The sequence below is a fragment of the Corylus avellana genome, chromosome 11 (genome assembly GCF_965113065.1).
Source record: "Corylus avellana chromosome 11, dhCorAvel1.hap1.2, whole genome shotgun sequence".
In the NCBI taxonomy this organism is placed as follows: Eukaryota; Viridiplantae; Streptophyta; class Magnoliopsida; order Fagales; family Betulaceae; genus Corylus; species Corylus avellana.
This window is the reverse complement of record NC_142500.1, coordinates 13,415,711-13,441,287: the sequence shown is the minus strand read 5'-3', so window position 1 is coordinate 13,441,287 and position 25,577 is coordinate 13,415,711. Positions and strand designations below refer to the sequence as shown.

Here is a 25,577-nt window from a genome sequence, read left to right as displayed (position 1 = left end):
AATTGAAATCAATTATGTCTAACCATGCTTGGGAACTCATTGAGTTATCTCCTAAGACCAAATCAATTGGTTATAAATATGTGGTTAAGAATAAGCTTAAACCGGATGATACAATAAATAAGCACATGGTAGACTTCGTAGCTAAAAGCTACAAGTAAATGTATATGTTGATTATTTGATACTTATTTTCCGGTTACTAAAATTGTATCTTTTGGAATGTTATTTGCCATTGCTTATATTTATAAATTTGTTGTACATCAAATGGATGTCAAAGTTATTTTTCTAAATGATGAAAAGATTTATATGGAGCAGCCCGAGGGACTAGTAATCCCCGGTCAAGAACATAAAGTGTGCAAACTAGTGAAATCCTTGTATGGATTAAAGCAAGCTCCTAAACAATGGCATGAATAGTTTGACAAAGTGATGTTGTCTATTGCATATTTGATTAATGGTGCAAGTAAATACATAGCAAATTTTACAATAATGAATGTGTCATTATTTATTTTTTAATATATTAATGACTTGCTTATTTTGAACTAACATTGATGTTGTGCATAAAGTTAAATTATTTCTTGCATTTAATTTTGATATGTAAAACATAGGTAAAGCTAATGTCAAATTGGACATTAAAGTTATTAGGGATAATGATTGCATTATTTTATCTCATACATATTATGTTGAAAAGATGCTTAAAAGATTTGAGCACTTTTATTATCCACCTATGTTTATACCATATGATTCAAAAATACACTTGGTTAAGAATCATAATGGTGTTTTTGCAAGAAAAATATGTACAAATCCTTGGTAGCTTGATGTTTTGACAAACTGTATATGCCTTGGTATTACATATATTGTTAGTAAATTGAGTAGATATACTCATAATCATGGTATTGAGCCATTGTGATGCGATCTCTAAATTGTTGAAATTCTCAAAGGGCACAATTAATTTTGGTTTGTCTTATTGTGATTATCATGCTATATTGAAAGGAATGCAACTATATTATTGATTCAAATGAGCAAAGCCTACTAATGGCTTTATGTGTTTACTCTGACTGGAGGAGCTATCTCTTGAAAGTCCTCAAAAAGACTTGCATAGCAAGGTTTACTATGGAGTCAGAGTTAATTGCCTTGGAGAAGGCATGAACTGAAGATGAATGGCTAAAGAACCTATTGGTTAATTTATTTAATTTGCCTTTATATGCTAACATAGCTGGATCTATATGTTTATTGTGATTGTCAGGCTGCCAAAGTTCGAGTAAAGAATTTATAATGAGAAAGTGCACAATATTGTGAGGCAACTTATTGAAACCGGTATATGTCCATGGACTTTGTGAGGTCATAAAAGAATTCTGCAAATTCTTTGACCAAGCCACTAGCAAGAAGGCTAGTGAGAGAAACATCGAGGGGGATAGGACTGATACCCAAATTATGACACTGTGATTGATACCCAACCTCTGATTGGAGATCCCATGAATGAGGTTTAATGGGAAACGAAGTCACAAGTGAAATGAGGTATGGTACTATCAATTTATGTTTATTAACTATCTTGTTGAGAAGATTAATAATGAGTCTATCCCTATGGTGTAAGACAGTACAAGATGCAGAGTGATTAAGGATGAGCTTAAAGCTCTTAATGGATCCATAGTCCCTACCTGTTGGGATGGAGTGTTCCCTGCACACACTCTTGATGGATACCACCTATATGAGTGTGGAGGTGCTATCTCCTATGAGACTTGGGTAGGTCTCTAGAGCGCTCATGAAAGCCATTTTATGGTGTAATAACAAAAGATGCAGAATGAGTAAAGATGAGTTTAAAACTCTTAATGGGTCCATAGTCCCTACTTGTTGGGATGTGATGTTCTATGTACACATTCTTGATGGACGCCACCTATGTGAGTGTGGAGATGGTGTCGCTTCGTATGAGACTTTGGCAAGTCTCTAGAGCACTCATGAAACCCAGAGGCGCATGGCCTGTATAAGGCGCCAACCCGCTATAGAACAACCAAATTTTCTTTATTTGATTTGATTTGACTTTTTGTTTATTTGATTTGATTTAATTTTTTGTTTTTGGAGAAAGTTACGTGGATGATAAGTTTGTTTAACTTGTGGATTTGGTTAAAAGAGTTGAACTCTACCACGATTCATTAAGTTCCTACTTATTTATCCTAAGTGCGGTTAAAACCTTCGGGTACCACATCGATGCATACTTTCAATCTCCTTTATTTTATTGTTTGTAACATGTGGGGGATTGTTGTGATATATGTGTGTTACAAACAAATTGTTTTCTTGTTTTCTTTTTCCATAAGCCCTTTTATTCTTTATTTGATATTTGCTAGTGGCTTCTTTCAGAAATAATTTTTTTTGTGACCGTTTGATCATTAAGGGCATTGAGTTTCTCCATACGTTGATTTTCCCTTTTATTGTTTCTATTGATTTTCACTTTTATTGTTTCTAGCCGTTGGCCATTAATAATTTCATGGTTTTAATTGTTCAACGGTTTTGACCTTCGACATTAACAAGGTCTAAAGATTTTTGTCTTTTATGGTTTCCAAGCATTTTTTACCGTTTGGTCATGAAGTCATTCAAGGCTTTGGATATTAAAAGATTCTCTTTAAGAAGGAAAATGTGAGCTTCATTTCTATATATTAAGCCAACCTTCTTGTGAATATAACACACACAAAAGAGCATTTGAGATATATATATATATTATTTCTATGTTTTCAATTATGGATTTTTGTTATTCTACAAGAAAGGAGTTGGGTTGTTTTATTAGTCTTCGTTCTTGGAAGTGCGTCCTTAACGAAGATAGACGCTGTAGTCTAATCTTGGGAAGTTGCGTGTCAAATGATCCGATCGCACCGAGTTACATACTCCGGGAGGCACGAATCAACCTTTAAGGACAACGCACTTGCGTAATTCTATAGCATATTGTGAGATCGTTCTATACTCTATTTTCATCTATTGTATTTTATTTATTTTATTGTTGATATTCATATTGTAATTATTTTATATCAATGAGAATTTGTGCACCATCCAAAATTATTTCCAACAAAGCTAAGGCACAACACTTATATAGTACAGCACTACTATATGGACAACGGTAGTTGAACTTTCGAATGGTTGTACATGGTAAATAAAAATTGTCACAAGAATAATATATTGAAACTATATGGAAATCAAATTTGCATCTAAGGCTGTATTTAGACAATAATATATTGTTTCATTTTCAATGTTTAATGTATTATACTTATCTATGTTATGCAATAACATGTGAATTTACATACTTAATTTATTTTCATTTGACTTACAGGCATTTTATATATGCAAGAACGGTCTTCAAGGGGTAGGTCAATCGGCTGTGAATCACGCCTCATGAAGCGGAGGTCACTAGTTCGAATCTTCCCTCCCCCTTCCCTTGTGTGGACATGTCAAAAAAAAAAAAAAAAAATGCAAGAACGAAATACATGATTCCAATATATAGGGTCTGTCTTGGCCATATAAAAATTTAGTTAATTAAATTACATACTTCTTTTTCTTGATCAGGCTCCACAAAATCTTCAGTTTGGTTTATATAAATTTCTTTATCCATTTCACAAAAAAAAAAAAAAATTGTTTTTACATTCATTTGGTATATCGATCGATTCTCAAATTATGGATGTAACTTGAATAATCCGAGAAAATTAATTGAAATAAAATAAAGGTTTTTTAAAACCTTTTGTAAACAAGTCTAACGTTAAATTTATATATTGATCAATCCACTTTACTTTATTTTTTAAGTACACATGTACAATATATGATTTTAATTACAACTGGTGGTAAGTACGTACTACTAACTTTCTAAATTTTATTAGAAATTAGTAAATTCATCTTATCATTTACTATTTATTCATCAAGTGATATCAAAACTTCTTGGTAATTAATTAAGTGGATTTTCCTCAACGTTAAAAATATATCAATCAAGCCAATATATATATATATATATATATATATATATATATATATATATATATTCCATTTGATCTAACTCATATATTAATTTTCTTGATTCTGGGAAGAAGTAGAAAAATTATGTTCAAATAAAACATTCTTTCTAATTTCTTGACCCCGCTATTTTTAAATTTAAAAGTATATTTGTTATTGTGAAAATAACATTGTATTACCTGATACAAAATTTTATATTATTTTCAATATCCAAAAATCAATATATATGTTACAAAATTTTAGGTTTGTTAGCCTTACAAAAATGACTCCAAAATGACCATAAACGACCAGATACTTTATATATTGGGTGAAAACCAAGGAAATGGCCGCATAAAGTGATTTCAGAACCAACGCAAAGGTCGCGGGAAGGACCACGAGCCTCAACCTTTCAACATATTTCATCATATAAATTAATATCTATGATCGTCACCAAAATAGATCATATAGATATCTATGACTCACACTTTTGGACCTTGCAAATTTAATCAATATGCCTACTTTAGCTTGTTGCTTTTGTAAAGGGAGACATTGGTTCCTATGATTTTGAATCCATCGAGTTGCTATTACCATGAGATCAACCATAATATTTTACCATTATTTTTGGCCAATTGGGCATTTCTAGCCTAGGAGATGAATGACCTTTGAGGAAGTTATATATTATTGCATAAATTAAATTTATCTTGATGGTGGAATGTTTGTTGCTCTCTTGTGTCATCATTGTATTCTTGTCTTCTAGTTTCCTGATTAAACGGTTGTGAGTGATCATGGTCTCTAGTGATGTTTCATTTCACTTGTGATAGCTTGTCAATAATGCTGGCCACAACAGCGTTGTCCTCAAATTTTTCCATCCATTTTTGATAATATTAAAGCAATAGATTACATGGGATGATAACACATCATTTTGGAACCTTTTTTTAAAAAAAAAAAAAAAAAAAAAAAAATTAAAAATTAAAAATTAAAAAACCTAACATTTGGTGTGAATGAAGTATGTTGTTAAGAGAATGAAAATTATTTGGTGTTAAGAGAATGAAAATTATTTGATGTGAATGATTATATTATTTTTTGGTGTTTCAAGTTGAAGTGTCAGCTTCTTATTAGATGGTGCAAAACACCAAATTTACACCATAACCTAATTGGCTATTCTCATATTTGTTCTATTAAGGCTTTCCATGTTTTCTTTGCAATCGGTTAATTAAGTAGTATATATAATTATTATAAAACTGATTTATAAGTCAATTCAGTGTATATATATATATATATATATATTGACAATTATAATAATATATTCTATGTGCATCTCTACCACTTCTTAACCTACTGTAATGTGTAATTAGTCATTTTGTCAGTAGACTTTGTTCTTGGATTATTCTTAATGAGGACATAGGAAACTTTGAATGAGAAAGTTTAGATAGTGAAGTATTTTTGTTCCATCTCTTAAAGTAGAAGGGCTTGTTGATATCTTCAATGTTGTCAATGGACTTCTCAAATTATTGACTCAATTGAATCATCAAATTAGATTATTGTAAAAGTTACAAGACATCTTTGAAATTGTAACAAAATCATATTAGACTTGGGCATAGTTGAAGAAGTCCTTAAAAAATCTCAATATGATCCTCTCTTCTGCTTTAGGAATAGAAAAAGCAGATAAAGAAAAAATATTTTAAATAAAAAAGTAAAAATGAATAACTAAAATGCTAAGCTATATATATATATATAGGTGCTTTAAAAAAGTGAGTAATTAAATTAGAAAAATATATTCTATAACTAAATTTTAGTTAAATATTTATTAAGCCGAATGTAAGTATGTAATAAAACAATTATCTTCTTTATAAAAAATCCAAACTACGTGACCCATTTCCTACCTAAGACATTTAAAGCCTAGTACTAATGTTACCAGTTATAAAATTATATATATATATATATATATATATATATATATATATATATATATATATATATATATTCCTTTCTTTTCTATTTATTAATGTGAGAATCATTTTTTCACCATAATACTAGCTCACTTTTAGTTTTAATACCTAGCTAGTTAATTCATGAAATATTTTACCATTTTTTTATTTAATCGGTCAATTTTTTTAAAAAAATTTTTATTTATTTATTTATTTATTTTTTAACATGTTCACACAAGGAGAGTGAAAGGAAATAAGAAAAGTTCGATCTAGTAGTAACCTACACTTTATAATCAAGCGTAGTCTCCACCCGAATGAATTACCCTTTCGAAACATTTAATCAATCAAATTATATCATCATAAGTATCACAACTATTGTTTTGTAATTTGTCTAGGGTATATTATCAGGCCACCATTTTCTTTGGTGCACCTTTGACATGGAACTCCATTTCTTTTTTTTTTTTTTCTTAGGGTCAAAGCGTAGTTTTTCCATTCATGTACACTTCAAGGCAATTGGCTGCCAAATAATAAATAGTGAGAGAGGATTATCAGGCATCCAATATATTATCCAAATCTTGAAATTATAGGATTAATGCGACCACTCAAAACACCCCTCGTACCCTCAAGAGGTAGCTCAATCGGCTGGGACCACACATAATGACGTGGAGGTCACTAGTTCGAATCCCCCTCTCCCCTCCTGTGCAGACATGTCAAAAAAAAAAAAAAAAAAACACCCCTTGTACCCTTTTTCCCCATTTGAACCCTTTTTCCCCATTTGAATAATTCTTTTTTTTAAAAAAATAAAAAATTCCCACCACTCAAAACATCTCTTTTCCCCCATTTGAATAATTTTTAAAAATAAAAATTAAAAAAATTAAAAAAGAAATGCCACCACTCAGAACCCGCAGAGGGGATGCTGCAAATATAAAATGGAGTAAATTTATTGAACTGTTGAGGCCAGCAATGAGGATCCAATAGCTATGTTTGGCAATAGCCGGGGCCAGCACTGTAGCTGGAACGGCACTGTTCCAGCTACAGTGCCAACTGACACGTGGCTGACTTTTTCATCTTAAATTTTTTTTTTTTTTTTAAAAAAAAAAGCAGGAGAACGCTGGGGTGGTTCTAGCCACCCCTTGGCCAAAATGGGGTGGCCGGACCACCCCATTTTTGGCCAAGGGGGTGGCTGGAGCCACCCCCTGGCCGATCTGGGGGTGGTCGAACCACCCCCTTGGCCAAAAAAAAAAAAAAAGGATCGGGTGCATTTGGGGGTGGCCGGATCACCCCCAAGGGGCTGGGGGTGGTTTCGGCCACCCCACACCGGCCGTATGGGGTGGCCGAAACTACCCCAGCCCCTTTGGGGTGGTTCGGCCACCCCCAAATGCACCCGTTCCCTTTTTTTTTTTTTGGCCAAAGGGGTGACCGGACCTCCCCCTTGACCATGGGGGTGGTCAAACCACCCCCAGATCGGCCTGGGGGTGGCTCCAGCCACCCCCTTGGCCAAAAATGGGGTGGTCCGGCCACCCCATTTTGGCCAAGGGGTGGCTGGAACCACCTCAGCGTTCTCCTGCCTTTTTTTTTTTTTTTTTTAATATTTTGCTTTAAAAAAAAAAAAAATTAAGATGAAAAAGTCAGCCACGTGTCAGTTGGCACTATAGTTGAAACAGTGCCGTTCCAGCTACAGTGCCGGCCCCGGCTCTTGCCAAACATAGCTAATCAGTTTGATACCATACCATTTAGACTCATTAGAGGATATTCTGGGTGCATGACACGTGAATGACGATGTGTGGTCGGAGTAAATCCAATAAAATGTTGTATTTTTGTTGATATTTTTGAGTGTCGTAATGGAAAGACAACAAAATCTGATGAAGTTAGCATGAGGGCAGAAGAATATAACTGGCGACGGCACACTCATATGTGTTGGGATTTGTTTATAGTGATGTTTTTGTCAGCATCAGGGAATTATTTGTCGTTTTAACTTCAAAGGGTACATGAATGTTGAAGCAAAAGACTATAAGAACGCCAAGAGCGGAAAGAGAGATGATTAATTAACAACTAATCAGGTACGAAAGATTGGAATGACGAATGTTTTAGTCTTAGTCCTTGAATTATTAGTTTAATAACTTTGTCTTGAGATATTCCAACCACACATCCGCTGTTGAGATACAAAAAAAAAAAAAAAAAAAAAAAAAAGTTATAATAGTAATTAATAACTCAAGAAGAAACTATATTCGTCAGTCGTTTAGATTTACGATTTCAAAAACTACTCTTAATGGTATATAAGTACACCTTCGTCCGGTGTTGCGAGAGACCAAGCCTTGAGGGTGGAGGGTACTACTACCGGAGACATGCAGCCAGTCATCACAAGGACGAAGGATGAAAGAACCTCAAATCAACATTCCTCCAATGCGAGCTCTTTCTAAAAACACAGTTAAGTGTTTGATAAAATTACAGTTTGACATTTAAATTGTATATTTTTAGATAAACACACTCTTGCATACGATTTAAAAAATAGGGATAAATGTAAAATTGGTCCTAATTGTTGTTGGCCTAAACTATAAATCAGTACATGTGGTATAACAAATACTTTATATATCCTTGTAGTTGGCCTAAACTACAAATCACTACTTGTAGTATAAAAAATAATTTATAGGTCCCTAGAGTAAGCCAAACTAACCGTTTACTACTTTAAATAAATTTATGTTCAGTAACTCAACATAATTAATTACTTTGTCACGTCATACCTAATAAAAACACGACACGTGTTATTATGAACTTTTAACTTAAAAAAATGACAACTAGGATTTTGTACATCATTTTTGGACACCAGCTAAGATTACACATCAGTCATCACTCCATGCCATACTGCTACAATAAATTAACATTTCTCTTTTATCTCCAAAATTTTACTCTATGCGTAACCCTTCCCATTTTCATCTTCGTCGCCACGATTTGGAAACATTCTGTGAGAATTTGACGGTCACATTTTATGAAGTGGCTGAGGAAATTTTGTTAATTTACTGTAGCAGTATGGCGTGAAGTAATATATGCCTGATGTATAATCTTAGTTGGCATTCAAAAATTATGTGAAAAATCCTAGTTGTCATTTTTAAAAGTCAAATTATTAATAATACGTATCGCGTTTTTAATTGGGTATGATGTGGCAAAGAAATGGATTTTGTTAAGTTACTTAATAGAAACTTATTTCATGGAGTAAACTGTTATTTTGGCGGATCTATAAATTATTTTTTATACCAGAAGGAGTTATTTGTAATTTAGGCCAACTACAAGGATTTATAAATTATTTTTTATACTAAATGGAGTAATTTGTAATTTAGGCCAACCACATGGATCAATTTTGCATTTATCCCAAAATACTAAGAGTTTTTTCTACGTTTTCAAATTGTAATTTTTTAAAAACGCAATTCCAAATGACCAATTTTCTGCGATTTGGTTTAAAATCGAAATTTTAATCTGCAAAATCGCAATGCTAAATGCACTCTAAATTGGCCGTGTATTTAATATCCTTCAAAGTGTAATTGTAATTTGTAGGAGCACATACCAGCATCAATGAAAACATACACAACCAACCAAAATAAGCGAAGCTAACCCATCTGCTGACAATCTACCACCTTAAAAAGAAAATTTATCAAACTAATCCCATTACCAAATCCCAACCATTAATGGAGAACTCACTGAATATCAAAAGCACCCCTTTAAGGACACTTCAAGTTATTGTTTTCAAATTCGAATAGAAGAGAATGATTGATCAGTTCTTCAATGTTCATATATAATGGCGATATATAGCAGAGACAAAAGGAAATGTAAAATGAGTTTGAGGAAGAAAGTGTGGCAAAAGCATCTCAGCCCACTTCACTAATCTCATTTTAGGTTTATCTTAAAAGTTTAAATAGATAAAAATAGTGAATTTAATTATTGAAATAATATTTTAACACTCTCCCTAACGTGAATTAATTCAAACTCTCTTTCAACAAGTGAGCTTAACATGCAAAATATTTAACTAAAATAGAGTAAACTATAGAGTTAGTATATATTTGAATTTAAGATCTATACTTTAATACTATATTAAATTACTAATTATTTCAAATTTAATCATTTAAGTATAGCAAAGAAAAAAAACAAATCATTTTCATTTCTAAGCAAAATTGATTTATTCAAACACATGCATGCATATAGATTGATTGAAGTGAGCTTATGACACAGTTGGTTGGTAGTGTTACAGTACAGCGACGCCACTTGGTTACATTTGTCATTATATCACATAATTCTGCATTTAAGTAATATTATATTAATTAATTAGTGACGTCTTAACTAGACAAAATTATATGCCCAAACATGGGGAAGCGAATCTTGTGTTAATTTTGTCATAATAAGAGGGTCCCAGCTAATAGGCTACATTGTTGGTTCAGTTTAGGGTTCGGAACAAATCAGCTGGGTAGTGCATTTAATGCATTACCATCATTAAAATTTTTAGACAACATTATCTTTCAAAATGCACTAAATGAAGAAAATGGAGGAGATCCTGATTTGTTCCAAACCCTAAACTGAACCAACAATGTAGCCTATTAGTTGGGACCCTCTTATTATGACAAAATTAACACAAGATTTGCTTCCCTTAATTGTCTTCAATCCAAACTTCCAAACAATTTAATCCAAATTAAAGTTTCTTTAAAATGACTACTCTAGTCACCATCAAGCGCCTTGATCGGTTGGCATTTAGGCTAAGTATTAATGGTTTAGTGGGTGAAAGGTCTTAAAGTCAAATCCCAAAATGAGAAGAACTCGAGATTATGTTCATACCATCGAGCCTCAGCCTGAGTGTCACGAGTATTCTCGGTAGGGCTGGGTCAGATTATGAGTTCGTTTGGGTTTGCGATTTCCAAAGTAAGATTTCAAAACGTGAATTTTAAAAATGGACTTAAGCATTTGACAAAATCGCAGTTTGGCCTTTAAAATTGCAGTTTAGCCTTTAAAATTCTGCGCTTTGAAAACTTAGATTTTCTAATTTTTTTAAATAGTAATTTAAAAAAAATGCAATCCCAAACAACATCCCCCCACCCCCCGCGCCCCTCTCCCTTTTTTTTTCTCGCAATTTTGTTTAAAATCGCACTTTTTGTCTATGAAATCACAATGCCAAACGTATCCTATATCTATTAATATGCTCAATTAGAATAGCCACTTTGGACAGCTGGTAGCTAATAAGAAGACTGTCCTGCAAATACTGCCAGAATGGAGATGCTGCCATGTGAGATGTGAAGCCAATGGTGCATCACATTGTTTTGCAAAGGCAGCCGTTCATTATGTCACCGATTATACATGGATGGGAGAAATTCCCAACTGTATCCGTGATGTATTTTTGAGGGAGCTTCATGCTCTTTCTTTCCACCCATAAATACGAAGTTACAACTTTCTTCTAAAAAAAAAAAAAAAAAAAATAGCCACACTGAGCACTGATTCTAACCTTCTTTATTTCAAATGAAAAATTAGACTACACAAGTCAAGAAGTTCCCATTGGTTAAGGGATTGCTAAGGCTTTTTGCATAGGAAGTGGAGAAGTTTGTCTTTTCCGTTGTAGTTACCCTAATGGCCCAATCAAATGCAAACAGTAAATCCATCCATATAATGCACAAAGAATGATCAAAGCTTTGCATAATATGCTGGAGCCTGTAGTAGTCAAAAGAAATTTGTCATATCTCTAGGAACTTGAGGGGAAGTCACATCAAGTACACATAATGAAATAATAAAGAGCCTAGTGAAACAAAATAGCAAGTGTTATTTAGTTGGTCAGTCATTTTCATAGGTTTCAACGAGTATATATACCTAATTGCATGCTACAAGAATTTCATATACTTTATTCCTCATCTCGAATCACCTTTGGAATATACCAACTCCAATGTAATCCATCAAGAAAAATCCCCCATCTTTCAAAAATTAACAAATTAACAAAAAAAAAAATTACCATTTTTGAGAAGTCCCAAGATATATATCGTAGTTGAAGCAAGATAAATGTCAACTATGAGCTTTTTGAGTTCTATAGCTGTCGATGAAGCTCATCATAACTTGAATTTGGACAAGAGTAATGTTACACTATATTTTTATTTTATATTAAAAAAAATAGCCTATATTTTTATTTTGGTCTCGACTCCCAGGGATAGCTCAATCGGCTGGGGACCACACCTCATGAATCGGAAGTTTCTAATTTGAATTTCTCTTCCCCCTATTATGTGGACATGTAAAAAAAAAAAAAAAAAAAATAGTCTTTAGTTTTTAACTATATCCTTTTAATTGTCTTGTGGGTTTTTCTTCTTTTCTTTTACTAAAATGTATAAAAAGAATTGGTGACGTTATCTACTAGTTGGGCTTTCTCTGAGTGGTAAGGAGGTATTGTGGGCCTTTTGGATACGATTAGTCGATCTGCATTGAATCCAGTTGTGATGCCTTTCCTCGCCGTTCAAAAATGACCCTAAATTTTTGTCAATAAGACAAAAATATCCTTATATAAAAAAAAAAAGGATTTTTTGACAAAAACGATTTCTTGTCAAAGAAAAAAAAAACAACCTAAATGAAACAATTTTATGCGCTAAAAAATTTGGCACCGAAATATGCAGTAAAGAGAAGAACAAACCATGCAGCAAAATATACGGATTCTCTAGCCTTCTGGTCAAGCAACCTGTATTTGGGGTTCAGTCCACCAATTCTACAGATAAACATGTACAGAAAAACAAATAACTAAGAAATAAAAGAAAAGAAATACACAACCCATAAGCCAAACCAATTTTACTATACAATATGAACATCAGTTTAGTGCCAACATATTTTTACATAAACGTAATTATGTCGAACGCTTCCATTTAATCACCTAGTTTATGCATAGAGTTAATATAAACATATATAATTGCATATGTACAAGATGGAATATAAGCACTAATAAACATATTCTTCAGAATCAAACCGCTGTAGTCTGTACACATGTTCAAAGGATTCAATATCAACATAGGTTCAAAATCCAGTTGGTACCTCTACTGGAAAATTCTGCCGCAGTGTAATTGGATTAAGTATAGGATTTACCACCTTGCTCAAACAACAGGTTCTTCATCTCTCTATAGCCCTGGAGCTCTTCTAATGCATCAGCTGTTGTCTTCAATGTAACAAACCCAGAAGACGTCATGCTTGCAGAAGCTGCATGCTGAACCGCAGCTTTACGTTCTTGGATGCTGTTGCTCCATATTTCAGGCCCAGAGGCTTGTGGCACGTTTAATGAATTAGAAAATTCTGCACGGAGAGGTGGGGCTTTCTTCAACATGCGTACAAGATCACCAACAGCAGCATCATGCGATTTTCTTATTGGAAAAAATCCTCCGGGCTCAATTGGCTCACAAAAATGTCCTTTCTGATCAAAAGAGTTGGGTCTGGGAGATATGCACTACAGGTCAGTTTTCATTAACTATAGAACATTGGGAAAAAAATATTTTAAGTAGAAATTTTATTTCACATGTAAATCAAGCCAATCTAGAAGGCAGAGAAGATCCCCTATGATAATTGATGATAGTGCAGAAGACCCTCTATGCACTGCAGGCAATTCAGCAAAATTTACTTCAAATACTAACCACTCTGTATAAGATCATACTATAAGGTTATCGATTAACCCTTTGCTGTACAAATAATCTTTTTAACCCATGTACTCCTTTTCAAACATCAGATTTTTATCACAAACCCATATAACCTTCCAAACATTTCAGTCCAAAGAAAAGAAAAAATTAGAAAAAAAACCCCTCCATACTTCTAGTCTAAGATGGGTATTACCAAGAACCTAAACAGTAAATTAGCGTGAGGCATTAACCATATCTACTCGGGTTAACAAGTAACACCTAGAGACACAAAAATCTAACCTCATAATAATAAATGAAAAATGCTAGAGCTTAAAACTAATTATGTAAAGTGCACCTTCAAACCAAGAGTCAGGAAATCACTACCCTACTTTGGCAAATGCATAAGGTATAAGTGGCTATTCTGTTTTCTGGAAGCAGAGATGCTGTAGCAACAAAGCCTCACATTTCACTAATTTCATTCATGGTGACCTGTAAACAAATCATCTCGAAATTGATTCAGTGAAAAGGTTTTAGTTCCCCCAGGCTTCATGAAGAAATATCCATACTCTTAATAAGCACATTGACAGATGGGTAGGAACTGCTTCAGAATTCAAGGGACTAGTGTGAAACCATAAGCAATTAAAAATGCATTCTAAAATCATCTCTAATATAGGCAAAAATACCCTTAACCCACCACTGCAATGCTCTTACCATAATCAACATGTTTTCCATGAAATTTACACAAATCACCTCCCAAAAAGGATTATGTTAATGTAAATCCTTCAAAAATATATGCAGCATTATTAATATTATCATCTTAATGTGTTTCTTTTCCCATTTTTGTGTTCCATTTACTTTATGTTATAGGAGGGTTTTATTTTATTTTATCTTTGTTGTGAGGAGGGAATCATCATCTTGTTCTAGGAAGGAATTTAGGATTTTAACGAAGAATATCAACATAAGCGTTCAAACAAAAATCAGAAGAGAGAGGTAGCACATGTTTCAACAGGGTAATAAACAGACATCCTACCACCTAATATATCCAACATATAATGCTTGAATGAACACATAAAACCAGAAAGTAAAAAAATAAAAAAAAATAAAAAAGTGAAGCATGGACAATACACACTGCCACAAGCTTGCACCAAACAAACCAATTAGTCCACATCCTTGGATTTGTACTGCAACTAGATAATAGGTGGCACCTTAAACCATGGCAATACACACTGCCACAAGTTTGCACCAAACAAACCAATTAGTCCACATCCTTGGATTTGTACTGCAACTAGATAATAGGTGGCACCTTAAACCATGGCAAGCAGTCATGCTTCATTCTTTTTTGGGAAATGCTAGCCTTGCTAGGTGTACTAATTCTTTTACTAATAGATGGGTACTAACATGATGTAGAACTTATTTATTGGAGAGGATCAAAACAATAAATAAAGAAAAATGCTACGAATACCAATAAATAAGCTATACATCATATTAGTACTCATTTGTTAGTAAAAGAGTTAATGCTCCTAGCATTTCTCTTATTTTTTTCTTCCTTTTTAACCAAAAGCTTTCCCAGTCCAATCAAAATCTATTTCCTTTTGTTTGGTGAGTAAAAATTAAATCTCTATCCAACTTCACATAATACCTTATAGAATCAAGGAAACCACCAAAAAAAATAAAACTAAACAGCCCCATAATGTAATGTCACATGAAATTCAAGTAATCATACACTTCTGAAGGTGTGGACCACTCAAGGATGGCTTCCATTTTGTATGTCCACTTGGACATCTACAGCTTAAAGCATAATCCAAGAGAAAACCTCAAAAATCAGTACAAAAACTGTGCACAGTTCTTTCACACGGTAAATCCTTTCACAAAGTTACAAATATCTATGCAACTACCACTTGGAGGAATGCCATAATAAAATGTTAATAATGACAATGCCAACATATAATGGCTTAATTAACGCATAATAGGTTATGGATTACCACTGTAACAAGTAAAGTAGGCAAGTTTTGTATTCCCAATTGTAAGGAACAGTCACTTACAATCCCAGTGTATTTCGAATTCTTCAAGGCCACGCTGACCAAAAGGCTCAAAATATAAAGAAGATCATACAACACTTCTAGTGCCTCAAATGCTGCTCTTCATTATTACCAGGCAGAAACACTTCTAATATGAGCTCTACAAACAAGCCTATAATTATGAATGTTGGAATAAACCAGCTAGTTCCAAATGTCATCTTACTGAGGTTTTGGATATCAGAATACAATTTGGCTTCAATCATTATTTGTTATCCATAAACAAATTCACCATTAGCAAACTATCACCCTCATAAGCAGAGAAAGGACTATTGAACTCCTATTTCTCATATTAAGCCCAATCCTAATGCTCTACTTGTCTATGCCCTTAATGACCCTCTATTGAGCACAAAAAATGGCCTCACTTCTTTTCAGGACTTTTTGGAACCACTTCCCACTTTCCAATCAAGCTACCACTAATTTAACATTAATGTTCCCAAACGGTAAGAGCAATTTCTTCTGCCACCCATGGCACATAGATCACAACTACTGAGTTTTGACAAAAACATCCCACAAAACATGCCAAGATACCTCTGTTATAGCAAAGAGCTAATAGTTGGTTGGGTACTCCCATTTACATACTCTAAAACAAGGGAGTTTTTTTTTTCGTTTTCTTTGGCTTAGTCAAAGATTGCTTACTTCAACTGCAACCTTTCAACCTTTTTTTAATATAAAACAAAAATCCCTAACTAGTAGTGAAAGCTGGCTGGTTCACCTGAGAACTGACATCCCTTGTCAAAAAAACATTCTACTGCCCTTATACTTCAGACAGAATGGTGTCCGCGAGTGCAAGCATCACCATACAGGCCTTACTCATCAAGAGCTGAGTGAGAGGAAGGCCAGCCCTTTATATGCATTTTTCATTCCACGATTCCTCTCAGAAGCTTTCCATACGGCTGATAATGTTATCAATAACCAAAGTACATAATTTCTAAATCACAGGCCTTCTTCTGAAATCCTACATGGTGCTTCACCTCATTGGTTCCAACTCCAAAGCACATGGCAATCTATTTTGCTTCAGTCCTGGATTAAGGCATTGCTAAACCGACCCAAGCACCTGGGACTGGGAGTTTGGATGTATCCACATTCCCCATAGTGTTGCCACTGATGACTGCTCCATTGGTCACTTCTCCAGTATTTGTAAGGTTGCCAAATGGGATATACCGAGAATCAACAATGACATATGTTACTTTGAAAAAATTATGCATATAAAGTTCTTTTTTAAGGTAAGATTCAGTTGTTTGAATATTCTAACAATAGGAAGATCCAATTGTTAATTCTAGCACGTAACTATTTTTTTTTTTTTATAAGTAATATAGATTAAAGAAAGCGCAGAGGGGCACAACCCAAGTACACATGAAGTATATGCCCGTAACTTTTTCTTATGTATTATAATAAAAATATTTTCATCAACATAAAAAAATTGCAAAAAGATCCATACAAGAACCTCCCCAGCCCTATTAGGAACCTTTGACGGATTAGATCAATTATGTTCATTGCCAATGTCTTGGTTCTAGGTTGATAACATTGCTCTCTGCAAACATTTCTTAACTACATCAGAAATGAAGTAAAACAATTTTGGCATTCAAAATAGGAAAAACAAATCAACTGAAATCATTCCATCTTTAATACTTTTAATTTAGCTGTCACTCTTTAAATAACAACCCGGACAGCACCAAACTTTTGTCAGCAAAAAAAAAAATTCGTAATGGTGGCACCAAACCAGATGAATTGGAGTTAGGGAGAAGGGGTTAAGAAAGTAAAACCAAATTATGTTTGAAATTAAAGTTTGAGACCTATTGATGAAGAGGAGGAAGAAGGTCCAATTGTTGATCATTTGCTGGCAAATACCACACCATTTCTAACACTTGATCTTCTTCATCATCTCAAATGGTTGAACATCTTTCATTTGATTAAAGTTTAATGTTAGGGTAAATTACACTTTGCCCCCTCAAACTGCCACCACATTCTCAAATTGACTTTTGAACTACAACTTGGACCTATAAACTACCACAATATTTCGAGTTGCCCCATGTCAGAATTGGTCGTTATTTGAGATGGAAAACATTAGCACAAGCCTTGACAAGTAACGTTTTTCCTCACAAATAACAGCTAATTTTGACAAAGGGGGCAACTCAAAACATTGTGGTAGTTTATAGGTCCAAGTTGCAACAAGTGTAGTGGTCAACTTAAGAATATGGTGGTAGTTTGGAAGGCAAACTGTAATTTACCCTAGTTGTTGATATAAGGATCTAAAAAACATACCAGTCATTTCATTAACATCATCCTCATATATGTCATAATTTTCAGCAATTATGAGGAGCACAATTTTGTTAAAAGATAACACACATTCCAAGTTTGTAAATTGTAGAAAGTATAAAGCAACAATCAAGTATTTACTCATAAATCAGAAACCAGCTTGAGTTTTAAACACTTTGAAGATACCACGCACTGTATTTGCACTTAATACAATTTATAGATATATACTCCCACTGATCTTTTCAGCAAAATATCATCGAGCTCCTAACAAATCCACAGTTTAAGCTTTAGAAAGAGATGGCTAAGTTAAAAGTCAACCTCCTAGAAGTCAAAGCTATATGTTGACTGATCTAGAGCCTATTTGGATCTGTTATCCTGATGCAGTTTTCAGTTGAGTCAAAAAAAGAAAAAAAAAAAAAGAAAAAAAAAAAACAAGAAAAAGAAACCAAAATTAAGTTTAAAAAAACATGAAAACAAACAACAAACAATAATAATCAAAAGACAAGGAAAATGATTGAAAACACGTAACAAATAAAGTATTTTCAGATATTCATAAAAACAGCATTTTCCAATTGTCCTCTGTGCTGAGAGGTCTTATTTTTAGATCTGTTTTTCCTTTATGTAGTGGGGACTGGAATAAGGAACAACATAAGTCTGAGTCTCTGACTCACAAGTGTTAGCTCACATAAGGAGAGATAAGATCTTAAGTGCATTGGCCGAGAGACTAATCTATTGAAATAGCTGGCCAAGTTGAGCAAGGGGAAGATAGTAACAATGGCTCGAGCGATGCTAATTGGGCCAGTTTCCTTGATAGCCAACAATCAACCAACCTCCGGTTGAAGCCTGATTTTCCTGCAAACTTACTAATTTTGTAGAATTTGTTTCTTTGTCTTCACACAAAAAAAGAAATAAAGGTTTTTGATTGGAAATCCATCTTTTCTATGGGGGTTGCTGGGAAACGGGTATCAATGAGCTATGAATCCAAAACTTTAACCCTTTAAAGAACTTAAACTGAGATTCAAGGACTCAAGAAAGATCTCGTTAGATTTTTTTATGAATAATAATTTATTATTAGAAGGAGAAAATCTCAAGTACACAAAAATTATACAAGACAAGCAACAACCTTGTTTGGGTCAAAAATCAAAAAAGTTAACAAGATCTATAAGATTAGAGGAAGAGAAATTAGAAACAGAAGTTACAACCCAATATAAAAGGGCACTCAGAAAAGAGGATTTTAGTTTAAGCACATTAGACTCGTGGTCCTTGAAAGGACTTCAATTTCTTTCTCTCCAAATGCTCCACATTAGTAGAGTAGGGATGATTTTCCATATGGCCTCTTTTGATTGTCCCCACCCTATGTCTTCCAACATAGAAGTATCTCAACAACATTACTAGGAATGACCCACGAGACTCCAATAAGGTGAGAACCAAATTCCATATCTCGCTAGTAAACTCACAATGGAATAAGAGGTGGTTTATGGCGCTCTTCTTGCAAATACAACACCAATTAACAAGGGTACGACCCCACCTCATAAGGTTATCAATTGTAAGTATTTTACCCAAAGCTGCCGTCCCAGTGAAGAAAGCAATACGAGGTGGATCCTTCACCTTCCAAACGCTCTTCTAAGGAAAAAGAGAAGACTCACCAGATTGCAATATATTGTAGGAGTTTTTCACTTCAAACCTATAATTGAAGCTGAGGACCACAACATTTTATTTGTCTCTCTCGGAAGGGTTTTCAATGGATGCAAAAGATTGAGAAATGCAACAAGGGACTCAAGCTCCCAATCTCAGACTGCCCTAAAAAAATTTGGGTTCCAATGGACATAGGTGTCGGGATAGTCCATGTAATCCAACACTAAAGCCTCTTTGTCGCAAGCTATAGAATCGAGTTTTGAGAATAGGGACTTGAAAGTCGTTTCTCCGCACCACACATCCTGCCAAAACGAAGGAGAGATCCATCCCCTACTCTATAGGAGATCAGGTTCGAGAAACACCCCCAACCATTTCTAATATTTCTCCAAATGGTCTCGAGTTTCCTCAGAGGACCAGTCCCCTCTCTGGATTCCATACTTCTCCACAATCATCTGTCTCCATAAGGAATTCTCTTATGCAAATCTCCAAAGACATTTACCCAGCAAAACTTTATTAAACAGCATGAGGTTTTTCACACCCAACCCTCCTCTAGATCTAGCCTTCTCTTTCCTGCCTTAGGATTGAATTCCTTCTTGACAGATTTCTTCTTTGATTCCTCCCCCATCTTTCCTTTACCCAGTTTCACTAGCAGCATTTACCAGAAGCTATTTCAAACATCGCCATAAACCTGATTTCTACATTATATCTAATTCAAGTGAAGTAAATCCTCTTCAAGTGCAGACCAATCATTCAATTGCTTGAAGTGGCCAGTCTTGAGGTACTGATATCAAATCATATGAGAGGTTAGCAAAAACTCATATCTTAGATTTTCTGATGCTGTTATAAGCAACCGAAAGGGTAATTTCAAGAAATTTGATAATTTCTACCCCTTTAAGCATTAGAACACAGCAGCATAGAAGAGAATATTCAGTCCAAGTCAATGTCGTCAAAGAAGATAAGAGGATTCTTACTTCTATGCAGAGGTCAAAAATCCGAAGCCCAGGAAAAATAGGGATTTCATGCAATTGTGATTGTGGAACATACACAAACACCGAACCCTAGATGAATTAGAATATGAACTGCCGAATGCAATATAGCAGGATTTCTTTTCCAATACGTAGAATTACATAAATGCATACAGAAATTCACTCTTCTAAATATGTCTAACTTCCAAACAGCCAGTATGAAAATGGGAGATAAACACATCAAAGTCAATAGACTAATGGAAATCAAATGCCCAAAAGTAGAATTAAAAGCAAGAAGGATGTTCAAATCTCAAATAATACAAAAGAACAGAAATAACACAAAAGAAAAGAAAATATTATTTTGTTAGCACTTGGCAGTTTCATTCTAATCCCTTCCTAATATATCTCACTTCACTCCCCTTCCAAACACACTTCACTCGGGGGTTTCTTTGATAATGGGTGCCCAATGCATCTAGCAAACATGGTCGAATATCACAAGACCTTGTATCAACTATGAAATGAATTTCTATTATGTTTTTATATTTTTCACATAATGACCAACTCATTGATTAAGCAATCTATTAATGGCAACTCTAGCATAAAATGCTCTATCTAGAATGTCATTGAGAAGACATCCACTTGTGTAAAATATTAGCAAACAACTCTAGAAATTTAGAAGTAGAATCCATTGAATCAATTTTGTGAATTACCTGCTTCTTGGATCCGTCATATCATCATCATCAACATCAAAAGCGCAAGCAAAGTCAGAACCATCAAAATCATCCTGGAAAGACCTGCTGGAGCTTCTGGAATACGAAATCTGCGGTGAGCAGTTGGCTGATATCTTCATTCCAAAATATTTTCTAATCTCATCTTTTCCAGGAGAGAACTGCAGCAGACAAAAAGAAATCATAAATGAAAGAAACACTCACCAAAAAAAAAAAAAAAAAAAGGAAACACTCTTAAAACTATAACTAACTGTGATGAAATATCTACCTGCTCAACTGTTGCACCAGTATGAATTGGACCCGTACAGTTATCAGTCCTCAAAGTACCAGACCTTGTGCTCCTAATGGGAGGAGATGGAGGCAAATATTCTTTATTGGACAATGATGGCGAGCTACCAAGCTTAGAAGTGGGTATATTTACAGGGGCACTTTCAGATCGTAAAAGCCCCTTTGACAGATGACTCCCAGGAATACAGATTGGTGGTGATGCGGAAGGGGAGGGGGAAAAGGCAGGAGAGGGACAGTAATCAAAACTTGTATGCTTCTTATAAGCTAGCGATGTTTCAGGCGGATGAGGAGGTAAGCTCATAGGTGGGAAATGGCAGGAACTTCGGTTAGAAAATGAAGCTTGCGGCTCTGAATATGTAGGTGAAGGTGAAGGTGAGAATGAAACCAAGGGAGGTGAGGCTCTATACAGATCAAAACCCCAACTATGCCGCCTTGAGAATGGCAAAGATGATGGAGCTGCCACAGGTAGGGATGGAAACCTTTTAAGGGGGTCTGCCAATGGGCTGCCTACATAATCAGATATAACGTGGGGGGACATAGGAGTCGATGATTCAGAGCTCATATCCAATTCTGATGAACGATACAACACCGAGAGGCATAGCCTACCAGAAGAAGTTTCCAAAGGGGTGAACCCAAATCGCTGCATTTCTGCCTGTTCTCTACGACTAAAGGGTTCGTCATGAGAAAACACCCGGTGAGCAAGACTAAAGGTCCTTATCTGGCAAGACGAATTGAGATCACGAAAAATCTTGTATGCAGGTAAAAGTCTAACAGTCGCATACAAGGACCTCAAAAGCAATATTGATTTCTTGTACAATGCATGCGAATTATTATTGCTTGACCTCCTGCTCCCTGAACTACGATTATCTTTCACCTTCCTACTCTCATACTGCAATACCCATCTCTCTATAGTCTTTTCACTCCTGACCTGACCCCTGAACTCATCCTGATCAGAATTCCAACAATACGGATACCGTTCTTTCGATGACGAATTCCCTTTAGGCGAAAAATTGACCGAGTCCCAATCAACAGGCCTTTGGACCAAAACCACATCGACCACCATCCGTTGGCAATTGCTCTGGCGCCAGAGATCAAGATTCTCTAGCACAGCAGGGCATTCCCTAAGCGCCAAATTAAACCACTTATCCCTCGCCCTCAAGCTTGATGAGGACGATGAGGACGAAGAAGGGGATGACATGGCTTGCTCGCCGCTAAAATTACGCGACGATGTGTCAGGGGCCCTAACCTCAAGTATTATCTGTAGGCTTTTGTGAAAGATTTCAGTGATTATTTGTTCAATTTTCGCCGCTTCAGAGTGAGAATTACCATGAGAGGGTGCCATGTTTTACAGAGAGTAGACTATAACTGGCAACGAAAAATCACAAAAATATAGGGAACCCTTAAACTCCTATTCAAATCACCTCACTGCAAAAACATCCAAACAACGAAAATAGAGAATTCAAAGGCCGTTCACTCAGAAAATTTTCATAAGTGCATGAACTAAAAATAAGCATAATAATAAATAAATTAAAAAAAAAAAAAAAAAAAAAAAAAAAAAAAAATTGGAAACTAAATTAAAGAAGACCCGGCATAGACTCACAGTTGAGTAGTTCGTGTTGAGCAAGAAACGCGTTCGGCTACGTAGGTCTATCGTGATTCCACTCCTATTTGATTATTTCTATACATAAATATATATATTATTTACAGCAACGAAAAATAAAAACCCCTTCTTTCCGGGCAAAACTGAAGAACCCTAATTCGAAGGTAACTCCGAGAGCATAAGCCCCGAGAATCGAGCAAAAGGGTTTGCGGATTTATCTCTGGGAGAGAGTACAGTAGGCCCGCTGTACAGAGATTTTTTTTTTTTTTTTTTGGGGTCAGAGATGGAAGGGAAATAGAACGTTTTTTGATAATTCATAATTCATAGGGCTTTTTTAAAAATATTTTTGCACGTAGACTTTATAAAATCCCGATGACTTGGAAGTCAGCCTGTAGCTCCCCAGGCTCATCTGGCCACGTCATCACATGGGCCCCAAAAAAGTGTGCGGTCCACAAATGCAAGATCCATTGGCTCATGGAGATTTATGTACTCATTTAAGCACATGTTTGTGTGGGTGCACCGTATGTCCAATGATTCACCCATAACATCATCCTTACTAAAGCATTTTTTTCAATAGTTTATGTTTTTCTTTCTTTTAACTAAAGTGACTAAGCAAATTCTTTAAAACACAATCCATCCCATTAGCTATTCGAAATATAAAATGCATTTTTATCCATTTGTGAACAGTTTGGTTTACAAATACATCCCTTTATTTATCATTTATTTTTTTTTATATGGATTGAGATCTCCTCAAATTTTTTAAAATATAAGATTCTCAAATTTTAAAACTTGAGCCCTCCATTATATCTAACAGTTCAAACAAATTGTTACGAGATTGCATGATCAGATAAGCATGCTTTAGTTGTTAGTTGTTATTTATTTATCTATTTCAATTCTAGTAGGGTTTGTAGAGTTGTAGTTAGATAGAAATTCTATGTTCTATTCAACTACTAACTACTGCAACATAGGTAAAGCATGAGGTCTATTCTATATAGGATTGTAATCGAGCCGAGTTGAGCTGAGCTTTGGGATTTCATGACTGGCTCATTTAAGAAGATGCTTATTCGAGCCGAGCTCGAGTTCAAGCCTAGTTATGAAATGTGTATTCAAGCTCATATCTATAATATTAATTTATAATACATAACTATATAAGACATATTATAGAACATAGTATATAATTATCTACAGGTAGCAAATTAACAATATATTATTATATATAACTAGATAATAGAAACTATAGTATATTTATAATATTAGCAAGTTATAAATATAGTATATAGTTATACTTGAAGAAGAAAAAAGAATCTAGTTTGGCTATTCTGTCGGGATGCTCTACTAGTTAGTATGTTAATATTAATACATAACACACACGTATATATAATAATATAAATAACATATATAGAAATATCGAGTAACCTATAGTTAATTATATTTACTAAGTTTCTTATTTACTTAGTATATATTAATTAACTAAATAATATGTTAGTATGTTAACTAATACACACATAAATATTAACTAATTTATATAACATATATTACTTAATTACTAATATACATACTTAAATTTATATATATATATATATATATATATATATATATATATAAACAAGTTGGACAAACAAGCCGATCGAGCTTTAAACGAGTTGAGCTCACGAGCCCCTATTGGGTTTTATCAAGCGAGTCGGGTATGTATCATTTACTAATAGAACAAGTTTATACAGTAATGACGAGTTTGTACAATATCAAGCTCGAGTTCGGGTTGAGATAAACCGAGTGGGTATCGAGCAATTTGTCGAACGGACCAATTTACTTACAGCCCTAATTCTAATTCTTGTGTCACTTTTGTGTCCCTCCAAGAATGATGTGGCTCTTAAAATTACCATTAGGCTTGTAATTGATAATTATTGGATTTTGATCAAAAAATGATTTTAAGAACCACATCATTCTTGGGGTGATACAAGCGGAACTTCTAGAATTACTTTGCAATGTAAAGAATTAGGGAAATAGGTGTAAGATTTAGTGCGGAAATGTGGAAAATGGCAGCTTAACCTCATAGCTGACCATTGGTCTATTTATAATATAATTTGTGTATATCTATGCACTTGATAAAACAGAGAAACTAACAAAAGATAAATACAATATATTTGAGATAATCTAATTCATCTAATCTACTTGCATCCTCATCCTTCTGGTGTAGCCTTATCTCCATTCTTATGGTGTAGATAAGGTTACTTGTTCAAATGTCGGAAGAGGTTGAATACTGAAGGGCAACTGCAGAGTGGTTGATCTAGGAGACTTGTGAACAGTAGAAGACTTAGTAGACTTGGACTTTAGATCATCAGATGACGCAGCACTAAGAGATCTATCAGTTATATCTTTAACAATAGGTATGTTCCTATATCTCTAACTCCTCCTAAGTTAAGTTGTACTGGGACTTATTCCTTAAATAAAGGATCATGTATCCTAGTAGGTTAAGGAGTTTGTCTCCTAGTTTAATTATTAAAAAGCATGCAAATTTAATCCACAAACCGT

General features: G+C 34.4%; 1 protein-coding gene across 1 annotated transcript; it reads right to left on the bottom strand.

The window, feature by feature from the left end:
* Positions 1 to 12,668: 12,668 nt before the first annotated feature.
* LOC132165421 (Autophagy-related protein 13) lies at positions 12,669 to 23,299 on the bottom strand. Its single transcript, XM_059575969.2, has 4 exons — positions 23,046 to 23,299; positions 21,426 to 22,870; positions 21,140 to 21,318; positions 12,669 to 13,315 (listed from the first exon to the last, which is right to left on the bottom strand). The coding sequence occupies exons 2-4, from the start codon at positions 22,785 to 22,787 to the stop codon at positions 12,958 to 12,960; spliced, it is 1,899 nt and encodes a 632-aa protein (XP_059431952.2). The 5' UTR covers positions 22,788 to 22,870; positions 23,046 to 23,299; the 3' UTR covers positions 12,669 to 12,957.
* Positions 23,300 to 25,577: the final 2,278 nt, after the last annotated feature.